At 39.4% G+C, this 13092-nt stretch overlaps 1 protein-coding gene across 2 annotated transcripts in view; it reads left to right on the plus strand.

The window, feature by feature from the left end:
• ITPR2 (inositol 1,4,5-trisphosphate receptor type 2) overlaps positions 1-13092 on the plus strand; it is a 405501-nt gene that overhangs the window by 310546 nt on the left and 81863 nt on the right. For both annotated transcript variants that reach the window (XM_081129350.1, XM_081129351.1), the window contains exons 46-47: positions 7722-7829; positions 11753-11945. In XM_081129350.1, coding sequence (XP_080985476.1) covers positions 7722-7829; positions 11753-11945 — 301 coding nt within the window. The remainder of the gene's footprint in view (positions 1-7721; positions 7830-11752; positions 11946-13092) is intronic.

Below are 13092 nucleotides of genomic sequence, written 5' to 3' on the forward strand. Positions count from 1 at the left end.
TGGTAGCAGGATTGTAATCCCCTGCAGGGCTTGTTAAAAGGCCTCACACGCAGAGTTTCTGATTCTGAAGGTCTGAGATATGCCTAAGAGTTTTCATTTCTAACAAATTCCCAGGCGATGCTGATGCAGCTGGCCCAGGGACCACATTTTGGGAACCTTCCTATTGCGATGAATATTAGCAATCAGTAGAAAAGTTAGATCTTTTTTCACAACACTTTGTAATGCTTTATGTCAAGTACAAAGGTAACTTGCTACCTTAAATCATTTAAAAGTGGATTGTTTCTTGCCATTTACTGTGGTTTTTCTCTCTGCTACTTCACCCTACTTCAAGGGTTGAGCTGTCAAACATTTATTTATTATAATCGCTAAAGGTCTATTAGTGATTTTACCGTAATTTCAGATAGATCCTAATGAATAGGAGTCTAGATCATCTGAAAATTAGTTATGTGTTTTTTGTTTGTTTTTATTTTGGCAAATTTGTCATTTTGCACGTATCTTTGTCTTCATTTGGCCACCATTGTAATGGAAATAATAAACTGACCTCTAGGAGTCATAAAGAAGTTATTTTAGATATGAGATAAATAAAACCTATGGGTTTTTTAAAACTCCTTGGGTAAAGATTCTTTGGTGAAGCTAATGCTGAGTTCTAGGTCCCGCCTTCCCTCAGGTCCTGAGTGCGTGGCTGGGATCAGAGAAATAGTCCTGAGGTCTCAGCTTCCCTTGGGCTCCGTGGCCCTGGCCCTCTGGTCCGCGATCCCGCCCCGCCAGGGCTCGGGAGGCTGGCTGCTCCCCCAGGCCTGCTGCGCCCTGTCCTCCGCATGAACGCCCTCTCTGTTTCCTTCCCTGCTCATTGCCGGCCTTCCTCTTGGCCTCGCTTTCTCCTTTCTTGGCTTTCTTCGGGGCTTTCTCTTTGGGTTCCCAAGAGTTCATTTTGGAAGTCCAGAATAGTGAATATTATTTCTTTCTCTTTTCATCTAGTTTCGATCCAAATTCTGCTCAAGACAATATAGACAAATGTATTTGGCTAGGGAACAAGGAAGGCTGGGAAAGAAAATGGAACAAGACTTAACTTTTTCAGAAGGACAGGTTTGTCGCTTTCTGCAGCTGATCTGCTCTATACACTGTTTGGTGGAGAGTCAGTGCTTTGGTCTGCTCCGCACTGGAGTCTGTGGCCCCCTTGGCCGTGTTCTCTCCCCCAGCTCGCGCGTGCTCTCCCCCCTCTCCTTCGGGAAATGCCCCGATTTCCCCCTTAAGCCCTTCAGTATCTAACCGCAGGCTTCGGCTGGACATGGACGGGGTTCCTGCAGCCTCCATTCCGCTGACTGAAGCGGAAAGGCGGCTCCTCTGGCAGGAATGCCTGCGGCTGATTTCACCCTGTGTCTGAGCGCAAACATCTGCTGCCACGCTGAATGATTTCTCCCGAGGCCACACAGCTGAAATGTCGCATGTGAAAAAGCCTTTTCTTCTTCCTAACATGACCTTGACCCTACTCCTGAAAGAATCATAACTGTGGCGTCAGTGTCCGAGAGGAATCGTCACGTCTCCTTTGGGCTATTTTCTTTATAAAGGACCTCACTGCTGCGAGTAGCTGTGGACAGACGCACCATGCCCAAATGGGTTCTCACTAATCCCCCCCTTCCTTTTCTAACAAGGGAAACGAATGGGTAAGAAGACCTCAGTTTATCTTGCCGCAGTTAATGGAAAAATTTCTTTATGGTGTGTACTTGTATTAGCTTCTGCTGTGGATTTGAATCTTTGTGTCCGCCTCCCCCCTAAATACATACATTGCATCCCAATGCCCAACTTGCTGGTGTTTGGAGGTGGGTCTTTTGGGAGGCGATTTAGTTGTGATGCTGGAGCCTGATGAATGGGATTTGTGTCCTTATGATAGAGATTGGAGAGAGGTCCCTTGTCCTTCCTGCCAGGGAGCTCATATTGAGAAGACATCTGCCCAAGAGGAAGGAGCCCTCTCCAGACACCAAATATGCCAATGTCTTGATCTTGAACTTCCAAGCCTCCAGAACTATGAGAAATAAATTTCTGTGATTTATAAGCCACCCCGTCTGTGGTATTTTTTGTTACAATAGCCCGAACAGACTAAGCTTCCTAGGGCTTCCACAATATAGTACCACAAACTTGATATCTTAAAACCGCAGACATTTACTCTCTCACAGTTCTGGGGGCTAGAAGTCCTCAGTCACAGTGTCAGCAGGGCCATGCTCTCTCTGAAGGTTCTCGGGTAGCATCCTTCCTGCATCTTCTTAGCTTCTGCTGGCTGCCAGTCATCATTGGCACTCCTTGGCTTGCATCAGTTCAGTCTCTCCTGTCATCAAATGTCATTCGCCCTGTGTGTATGTGTCTGTCTCCAAATTTGCCTCTTGTTATAAGGATGCTGTTCATTGGATTAGGTTCTACCTTAATCCAGTATGACCTCTTCTTAACATCATTGCATCTGTAAAGAGCCTATTCCTAAATAAGGTCGCATTGGCAGGTACTGGGGGTTAGGTCTTGAATGTATCTTTTTGGTGGAAATAGTTCAACCCACAACAGTCGTCTCTAGTCCGACTCCTCACTTGGGCATTTAGTATCGCTCCAAATTCTTGTCCTGTCTTCCACTCCCCATCCTCCACGACTGTTTTCATGCAGACCCTTCTCCACACAGAATGACTTCCTCATGGCATTCTCCTTTCCCTTTCTACCTATGAACATTTTATCCATTTCTTAAAACCTTTATTAGATGCATTTCTTGCATGATTCTGTTTTGAAAGCTACAAATCAAATGTGAGTCCTTGTTTTTCTGCCCTTGTTTTCCCTCCTATTAATTTCATTTCTATAATTGTTTTAATTCTTCCAACTAGAAAGTGGGTTGTTTAAAAGAAGAAAATAAGCCTTACTTTATAATTCCACCGTAGTTTTGTGCTTTGCATGTAGGATCACAAAATCAGAGAAATTTAGATGTTTTGAAAATACAGGGCTGATGTATTTTAAGCATGTCTGGATAGGTAAAACCTTAGTTTATACGCTGTCCTCCAGATTGCTCTCTGCTTCAGACAGGAAGAGTGTTTGGTATAAAAAGCATTGTGCAGTTATTATCCGGAACGTATAAGGCAATTATTCTGCTTTCAGGCTCCGGCTCACTTTGTGATCTTTGGAAAGGCAGTTGCCTTTACCAATTAATAAAAGTAGAACTCACACGAAAAATTTCACAGATGAGAAGTGCCAAAGAATAGTTATTGTTGAATATCACTCAAGTGCAGTTGCTTGATTTTTTTACTCCATCCTTGCATGGACCAAAATGGAAACGAACATTAAAATCCTAATAATACGAAGATAAATGTGAAATAAATGTTACCAAAAGTGAAAAGCCTGAGTTTGTCATCTTTATTCCCCAATCTTGCTTTTTAAAAAACTCCACGATGTTAGTCAAAGACCCTGCTGTAGGCTATATGTGTACTTACAAGTGTGTATGCCTTTTATGTATATATACTTTTTTTTTTTCTAGTTAGTGTTGCATCTGTATTTAAATTAAAAATATGTCACAGTTAATAATGAGGTGCGTGATTTTTCTTTTCCTTTTGAACACATAATGAGCTCGAATCCCTAGTCTTTTCTGGCAGTCTTTCCCTTGTGGGCGATATGTCTTTATTTTTTTTTATAAGGCTAACTATCCACCAATGCTTCCAAGCCCTCTACATTAATATATATATATGCATTTTTCTGCTAGTGTATTATGTCAGGACTAGTTTTTCTATTTGTATTAATGACCTAATAAGTTACTTATTGGTAAAATTATTTTGGCAGCATTTATTAAGTAGGTACCATGTCCACACAATATATAAAGCAATTGCTACTACTTTGCCTAATAAAGATTGTTGTGGATTGCAAATATTCCTGGGACCCAGAGATTTCTCACCTGTGACTTTGTTCCATTTTAGCATTCAGTGTTGCTGCCCCTGTTCACACGCTCGTTATTGCTAATATTGATTTTTGGTTGGTTTTTCAGACCATGTTGTGTAGTGACATCAGCTAATTTCAAGTACCGTTGTGAGGGTCTGTGTCAGGTAAAGTCGGATATCATAGATGGCCATCCTCGAATATCTTCATTAGCAGTCTTTCAGTTTTTAAGTAGGATTTAAATTAGATTTTTACTGTGATGGCTCTCCACAGATGTGCTATACCAGTCCAGAAACTTACCGAGTGTCTTCACCATTGGTTTCCAAAGCACTTAAGAGTAAATAGTAAATGATGCTATTGCTTCTTTAGATCCTGGGGTTGTTTTCTTTCTTTAGCCGTATAAAAAGGTACACAACAGGGAATAGTAAACAAAATGCAGCTCCAGAATTCTTGAGATGGAAGCATGCTTCTCAGGTTGAAGGGACTGGTCAGGAGCCCAGTGTGGCTGGGACTGCGGGGAGTTAGTTCATCAAGGCAGCGGGGCCAGATTCTGTAGCCCTTGTTGGTCCTGGTGAAGACTTGGCTCTCACTCTAAATGAGATGGTGACTGTCAGAGGGTTTTGAGCAGAAGAGGCAGAATCTGATCAGAGGGATAACTGGCTCCTGTGCTAAGTCTAGACACTAGAGGCAAGGGTGGAGGAGGGAGGCCGGTGAAAGGGCTGCTGCAGTTTCAGTGGCTCTGACCAGGGTAGTGGTGGAAGTGTGAGAAGTGATTTGATGGTAGAAGGATGGGCCCACCTAACGCCGGGTTATCACTAATCAGTCATTGCTCCCTACGCTTTGTCAGTAAGCTCCATTTCAAGTGTGTCACTCTCCCTAACCCTTCCTAAGCAGCACTTCTTCTCATTCTTTTAGCTCCTCAACTCCAATACATTTTTTGAATGACGTTAGAAGCTGTAATTCATTGATCCTGCTACTTTTTCATTGTCCCTCGTGGCTTCATTTCCTTCCTCATTCAGCTTAGATTCCGTGGGCCCATTTACATTCCTTGCATGGGAGGAACCAGACAGCTGAACCTCCCTGGAGAAAAACACACAGACATGCTCACTAGCCTCAATCACTGGCTTCACAGACATGTTACTGGCCCTCCCTGGGTGAAGTGTTTCTATCTAAGGCAAACCCTTCCGTTTATAGATCATTCCGTACTTACCTCGTCAAAATGTTGCTCTAGCAAATGGTTCATCTTTCCTAAAAATCAAACAAACATGGTATTATAATACTCATCTTTAAAAAAGCCCTCCCTTATGCCTTACGCATTTCTCTAGCTACCACCTATTTCTTGCTCCCCAGCAATACTTTCCAAGAGTTGCCTGTTCTCATTGATTTTTACTTCCTCTCCTCCCATTCTTATTTAAACTTACTACATAGGCTTAGGTGTCCATCACTCCTGGAAACTGCTGCTGTCAAGGTTATCAGTGACTTCCGAGCTGCTAAAGCCAGTGCCCACTTCTCAGTCCTCATTTGAGTTGGCTGTCAGCAGCATCTGACACCCGTGGTCACTCCCTCTATCCTGAAGTTCTTTCTTTGTCTGGTTGCCAGGACACCTGATTTCACTCATTTTGTTTCTACCTCACCCAACTTTCTCAGTCTCCTTTGAGGATGCCTCTCATCTTCCTGACATGTATTGGAGATCATTGGTTCTCTTTTCTCTGAGCTCACTTTCAGGTGATCTCATTAAGGCTCATGATGTTAAATATCAGCCAAGCACTGGTGACCCAGCCCTGTCCTCTGCACAGAACTCTTGACACACGTACGCAGCAGCCTGCTGCTCATCTCCTTCTGGATGATGTCTATCGCTTCATGTGTCCCAACCCAAAGTCCTGATTTTCTCCCCCTACGTATGCTCCTCCTGCATTTTTTCTTAGTAAGTGGCATTTCTAAACTTTCAGTTGCTCAGGTTAATAATTTTGTAGTTATCCCTAACTCTTCTCTTTCTCTCAAGCCCCAGATTCGGTCTGTAAACAAATCAGGAGTTTTACCTTCAAGAACCAGCACTTCTTAACACAAATGCTAATGCCTTTAAATGACCGTGTAATTTTATTTTAAAATGCATTTAGAGTTTTAAAAGAAGCTTTCAAGTCACAAGTTAAATGATGACAGTTTGTAATAAAAATCTGTATCATTCACATTTAGTCAAAAATAAACTATAACTATAAAACAGGAAATAGTTTTCTTGAGTGACTTATAAATATTCCTAAAAGTCAATTGTAAAATAATAGTTTCAAAAATGATTTGCTCTAGAGCAACATTAATGGAATGAATATTTAATTTACCAGATTATCTCTTACAAAGATAATGTTTACTTGGTTTTATAGGTTCTGGATTATTGTTTAAAATTTGTTTCCATTCTTTATAATCACAGTTTGAATTAACATTCCACTAATAGTACAAAGGCTTATTTATTAGTCTATAATATTGATAAAATACTGACTCTGGAACTATACTGCTTGAGTTCAGTACTGGAGCTATTATTTTCTAGCTATGCTATCACAGGCAGGTCCCTCAAATGCTCTATGCCTTAGTTTCCCCATCTGTAAAATGGGAATAATAAGAGTGCCTACACAGCCCTGGCTATGTGGTCAGTTGGGGCATCATCTCATAGACCAAAAGGTTGTGGGTTCAATTCCTGGTCAGGGCACATACCTAGGTTGTGGGTTCGATCTCCGGTAGGGGCACATATGGGAGATAACCAATCGATGTATCTTCCCTCACATTGATGTTTCTCTCTCTCCCTTTCTCTCTTTCTAAAATCAATAAAAATATATCCTCAGGTGAGGATTTAAAAAAAAAGGAGAGTGCCTGCCCAGAATTTCTTAGTAGGGTCAAATGAAATCATGTACGTAGAGTTTAGGATGGTGCTTGGCACAGAGTAAGAGACAGGAACTGTGTTATGAATAAAAGAATCATATGAAGATTCTTTGTTACTAGAAGCCCTTGGGGAACTTGGAGTGTAAATAGAATATCTAAAAGGTTAAAGACATTTCGAGGTTTCAGGAGTTGTTTAAGATAGCCATAAAATTGACAGTGAAGACAATATGTATTAGTTATCTACAGAGTGAGAGAATTAGCCAACAAATGTCATAGACATTCAAATGAGAAAGATTACTTCTAGTAACAGTGGTTTATAATTTATGGTGACAATTTTGTTTTTTAAATGTCCAGTTTCAATTATAATAAAACTGGAATATGTACCCATAAAGTGCCAGTTTTGATGTATGAATATGCAGAAGCAGAGGAGTTTAGTACAAACTTGATTAGATGCCATAAGAGAAACTCTTCTGAGGTACAGATACCTATTTATGTGTTTGTAAGAAGCCGACATTTATATTGGTACCATATGCACTAGACTATCACACTGTTGACCAAGTTGTTTTACATGTGCATGTAGTTTAAATTTATTATAGGAAATATCAATTATATATTACTGGGATTTCCTTTTTCCTGGCACAATTATGCATTTATGGAAGATATAAATTTAATCAACAAATATCAATTGAGCACCTGCTCCAGACAAGACATTGTTTTCTCATGCTAAGAACATATATATTTTCAAATAAAAGTATAAGGTTGATGTAATAATAGCTGATCCTTGTGATTTCATTTTTTATGTCTTTTGAGTAGATATGCTTTCCTGGAATGTAATTAATTTCCATGAACCCCAGAACTGTGAGGCTATGTGTACAAATGGACAAAGTAATTTCAAAGTTTGTCTCCAGGAAAGGGAGGGAAAAGATCTAAGGCATTTTTTCCACTCTTTTTCTCTCTAGTTGGCCCGTCACAACAAATTATTACAGCAGATGCTCAAACCGGGATCAGATCCAGATGATGGAGATGAAGCCTTAAAGTATTATGCCAACCACACCGCACAGATTGAGGTAACTATTCTTTCTTGAAAGGGGCCAACTGTGAAAAGATATATTTACTTTCTGTTTCAGACCTTTTTCATAATTATTTCCCAGAACAACAAAGCAAAAATGATATAAACTCTAAAAGTATATACTAAAAGGTGAGATGTGAAGAGCAATATATAAAAATTTGAGGTGCACATTTTTCAAAGTGGTCTTTATTTTTTGTCCAGTACTATATTTAAGTTTTCTTTGGTAATTAATAAGGTTAATTAATAAGGTAATTTTTGTTCTGTTTTTTTTTTTTTTTTTTGTCATGGAGGCAATCATTGCAGAGCAGTGATGTTTTAGAGAAAAGAATATTATAATAGAAGTTAAGAAAAGGTTTCTTGCCCGGCCAGCGTGGCTCAGTGGTTGAGCATCAACCTATGATCCAGGAGATCGAGGTTTGATTCCCTGTCAGGGCACATGCCCAGGTTGTGGGCTCAATCCCCAGTGGGGGGTATACGGGAGGCAGCCAATCAGTGACTCTCTCATTATTGATGTTTCTATCTCTCCCTTTCTTTTCCTCTCTCTGAAATCAATAAAGACTTTTTTTTTTAAAAAGATTTCTTTTTAAAAACTCTAGAAGGCTTATTAAAATAGAGATCTCTGTGTAAGAAAGTATTCAAAAGTGTAAGAACCCAGAAGGCACTAATGAAATTTTCATATCAATAGCATAAACTTGGAATGGTTTGGCAGTTTCCATGTTCATTATGCAACAGTTGACCCCCACCCTCATAAATGAGACATTCTTGAACGGCCGGTGGCAGGTCAGGAGGCATGGGTCAACACAGACTTATCATTTGTGTTGTGAGACCCATCTGGCTGCCATTTACCAGCTATGGTATCACTTTGACAGTAGTTGACAGGGCTAATCAGGCAGAAGTGGTAGAGTGGTTGACGCTTGTCATTAGTAATTTACATTCAAACATTCATTCTCTTTGGCAGATACATTTTAGTTTTCAGCAGAGCCCATCATGAGCATCACTACTATTAACTTTCAAGACGTATAATCACTGTACCTTAGTGTTTACTATTGCCAAACCTTTGGAATAATGAGCATTATGACCTTATGTCACAAAACGGATCCCTTGCTAATATTTATAAACATCTATAGTACTGTAGCTTTTGTGGGCGACTTGACCTAATGGAAACCGTGAGCTGGACCAGCAGCAAAGCATTGCTTACTGCATCAAGTCCTTACACACTGGGAGGCTGGCAAAGTAAGGAAGCTGGAGAAATTGATACAGATAGATCATCCAATCACCAAGGTTCTGAGAAAGGTCCCAGAAGCCAAAGTACAAAGCTAGGTGATTAGAAGAGATTAGGAATAGCAGATAGAGTGGGTAAACCAGTACCTGTGAGATGGGGGCTGTTGTTGAAGTTGGACTTTTATTGGTTTCCCAGCAATGAGGAAAGATTTAGCTGTAAATACATAAATTTGGTAAATATCTACCAATTCTCATGCTCATTCAAAGAGACCACCTTATATGACCTGCTCAGAGAGGCCAACACCTTCTTTCTTCACACATTCGTTAATTTCATCACACCATGCTACAGAAGTGGGATCATTCTGTTAGTTTAACATGTACTATTGCTTCTTATGTGTCACTTGTCCCCTGCTTGAGGCAGGGACTGGTCGTGATCATCTTTGTATTTCCAAAACTATATCTGGGATATAACTACAAAATGAATATTGTTGAAAATAATAGTTTGTCTATAAGTTATAGACTCAGAGATCCTGGGAAACAGGAAAGACCTTATGGATTACCTGGTCTACTCACCCATCCAAGGAGGAATTGCTTTATAATAATTCTGTTCCTGCTTTCAGTTCTTCCTGTGATAAAGATCTCACTACTTCAGAAGGGAACTGATCCAATTTGGAACTCTAATAATTAGAAAAAAACTTTTTTGATAAAAAGTGCACACTAGCCCACTTTAATGTTTATAGCACTGTTCAGAGTATTTGCTCGCCTGTCAACACGATAGCTTGGCTCTAACATTGAAGAACCATCATGATTACTAAACTACAAGCTCGTAGATCAGGGTTTATGTTGTTTTTTTACTTTGAATTCCCCAGAGCTCCTCAACTAAGGACTGAGTAAGCATTTGTTGAATAAATGTATTGAAAGAATTATCTATCATTGGCTTTTGACAGTTAACACATTCCCCTTTCCTTCAGTAATCCCTCCAGTTTATCCATGCCCCTTGTAAAATGTGACAACAGCCAGAATCAGACATAAATCATCAAGGGGCTGAGTAACCTGGCTTATAATAATCAAGATACTAGTTCTTAAATGCACCCTAAGATTGTTGTGTAGATGTTTGATATGGTTGGATCAGGTAAACCTTCCCGCCCCTCCCCCGTAGTTGCCTATCATACCAAATTGGTTCGATTCTTCCTTTGTGAAACTGATTTTTAACATCTATATTCAGGAATTTTTACTCACCACTACTAAATTTCATCTTGTTTATTTCATGATAGCATTGTAGAATGTAGTTTGCATATGTAACATATCATTTAAGATAGCTTCAGTTACAAATAACAGAATACTAGGCTGATTGTTGTCTAAACAATAAAAATCTTTTATTTTCCCACTTAATGGGAAGTCTGGAGATACCAGTGGTTCAGTAATGATTCAGTGGTTCAATAATGTCTTCACATGCAGGCCTTTCCCACCTTTCTGCTTTGTCTTCTTTGTTATGCTGGTGATGTCTCACCTCATGGCTGTAAAGTGGCTGCCAATGTCTCAGGCGTCATGCCCTTACACTGCCCTTTGTTCTAAGCAGGAACAAAGAGGATCCAGGCAAAAAAAGTACTTTTGTGTTCAATATTTGGGTTTTTTGGGTTATTATTTTATTGGTCTCAAAGGCTCTCTGTCTTTTCGGGGAACAAAATCTTTCCTGAAATCTGCCCCCCCCCCGCCCCAGATATTTCTCCATATGCCTCATTTTCCAGAGCTAAGTCACGTCCTCACCAACATACCATCAGTGGCGAAGGAAAATAGGCGACTCTTCTGGCTTAGACCAGTCCTGATTCATCCTTGAAGGTTGGGCAGGCTATATAAATATGAGCCTTGAGTTTTGGTTTACACAGACCCTTGTTACATAGTAAAACTGTCTGAAAATATTCAGCCTGTTTTTTTTAATCTAACATTAAATTGTCACAAATACCAAATAAGGAAAGTTCAAAATAATGAATATTTACATATAGGTATATGCTAGAATGAATATTATACATACAAAAGTTATGTTTTGCCATGAATAGGAAAACATTTCAATGCTATAAAGCACCTTTCTCTGACATCTTGTTGAGCATGCCGTTTGTTTCCCCTCCGCCCTCTTTAGTAAGGACAGGCTAAGAACAAGGTGAGGTATGCCAAGGGCTGGGCATGAGGTGACTAGCCAGTCACTTGCTAATTAACACCCTCTTAATCCTCTCTTGTACTTCATGAAAATAAAAATGGGGTTCGTGTTAATCCAGAAAGAATAAAGATTTTCACTTTTGTTATTTATAACAAAGTGTCGTATTTATGACACTCTAGTTAATTTCTCTTCCTTAAAGAGAAAAATTGTAAAATAGTACAGTAAAGGACTATCTTGGATTCTTCAAGCTGGCATATTTTCTTCATTAACTGAATTCATAAAATGTCTTTAATAAACTTGTGCTAAAAACAAAAAATACACTTAAGACTGAGATGACTAAAGGCTAAAAGCACATGTATCCATGTGTAATACATATAAGTTCTTGGGTTAATTACACATGGTCACAGACAGTAGGGTGGTGAAGGCCTGGGGCGGGGTGGGGCAGGATCTGGGTGGAGGGGGGAAGGGGGGGCATCTATAATACTCTCAACAGTAAAGATTAAAAAATAAAAATAAATAAAGCACATGTTAATTAATGTTTTCAGATTGTTCGGCATGACAGGACTATGGAGCAAATAGTTTTTCCTGTTCCCAATATATGTGAATACCTTACTCGAGAGTCCAAGTGCCGTGTGTTCAATACAACTGAGAGGGATGAGCAGGGAAGTAAAGTGAATGACTTTTTCCAGCAAACAGAAGACCTCTACAATGAAATGAAGTGGCAGAAGAAAATCAGGAGTAAGTACAATAAACTAAAATGGTGAGTTTGGGCGTGATGGTAGATAAATTGGTACTTTGGGACACATGACACTATTTAAATTGGTGTTTAATTTCTTGCCATCTGATATTGCTGAAATCACTTATAGGCTTAAGAGTGTAAGCTCAGTCTCCCGCTGGAGCTGAGACACCTGTGGCTTAATGAAAACAGAAACCTCTGACTTATTAGATCGTCCTCTAGTGCTGATCCTATAGTTTTATAAATATTATGAAAGACGAGGTTGCAGTTGTATGTTTCAACTGTTGAACAGCTGCAGGTTTGAAGTCCCCGAATAGGCCCTAACTGGTCTTAACACCCAGTGAATGGGGTGGAGAGACGCTGGCACCAGCTCGCTCGTCCTTTCTAGTCTTAGGATCGTATGATGGAGCCGGTTGTTTCATGTCTTTCTGAAGTCAGTCGTTCTTTCTTTCCCCATATCTGTGCATCGCCAAATCAAACTAAAAATCTTGTGACATTTCTATTCAAATAGAAATGTTATAATTTGAAAGTTAAAAATGAGCAGAATACAGTTCCCACGATCTGTTTCTCAGGGCCTCCAGTCTATTTGGAAATACTCAATTTTAAAATTAAAAATATTGAAAAATTAAAATAAAATTGCGTTTTCCCAGATAAATAATATCATGAGCTTTTAACAAAAATTGATAGGAAACTCTTGATTAGGTCTTTTCTGTTTTGGGGAAGTTTTCCAGATGAGCAGGCATGTATGTTCTCAATATCCCCATTCAACATTGCTTCATCATTCTGGTTCTGTAGGAATTTTAATGATTGTGGGTTTTGAATTTGAGTGGAGCCTGAGACACACCGTTTTTGAAGATAAGGTGATGGCACACATTGTCAGATTTTCCTAGCAGAATATTTGAAAAAATAAAGAAATTCCTCTCACATAGCATTTTACCATGTAGAGTCTTATGGGATTCAGAGAAAATTTTGGCTGTCCAGAATACACATGAATACTTGACATTTTTATTTGGAACATTTGACAAACATACATTTGTATCCTTGCCAAAAGGTAAATTGAATAATGAACTAATGTTTGTGGAGTCTGTGCTTTTTTGGATAAATACTTTGTCATTTATTTAAAAAAAAATCTTAAAATAACTTCTAATG

The sequence above is a fragment of the Miniopterus schreibersii genome (genome assembly GCF_964146895.1).
Source record: "Miniopterus schreibersii genome assembly, chromosome: 2".
Taxonomy (NCBI): domain Eukaryota; kingdom Metazoa; phylum Chordata; class Mammalia; order Chiroptera; family Miniopteridae; genus Miniopterus; species Miniopterus schreibersii.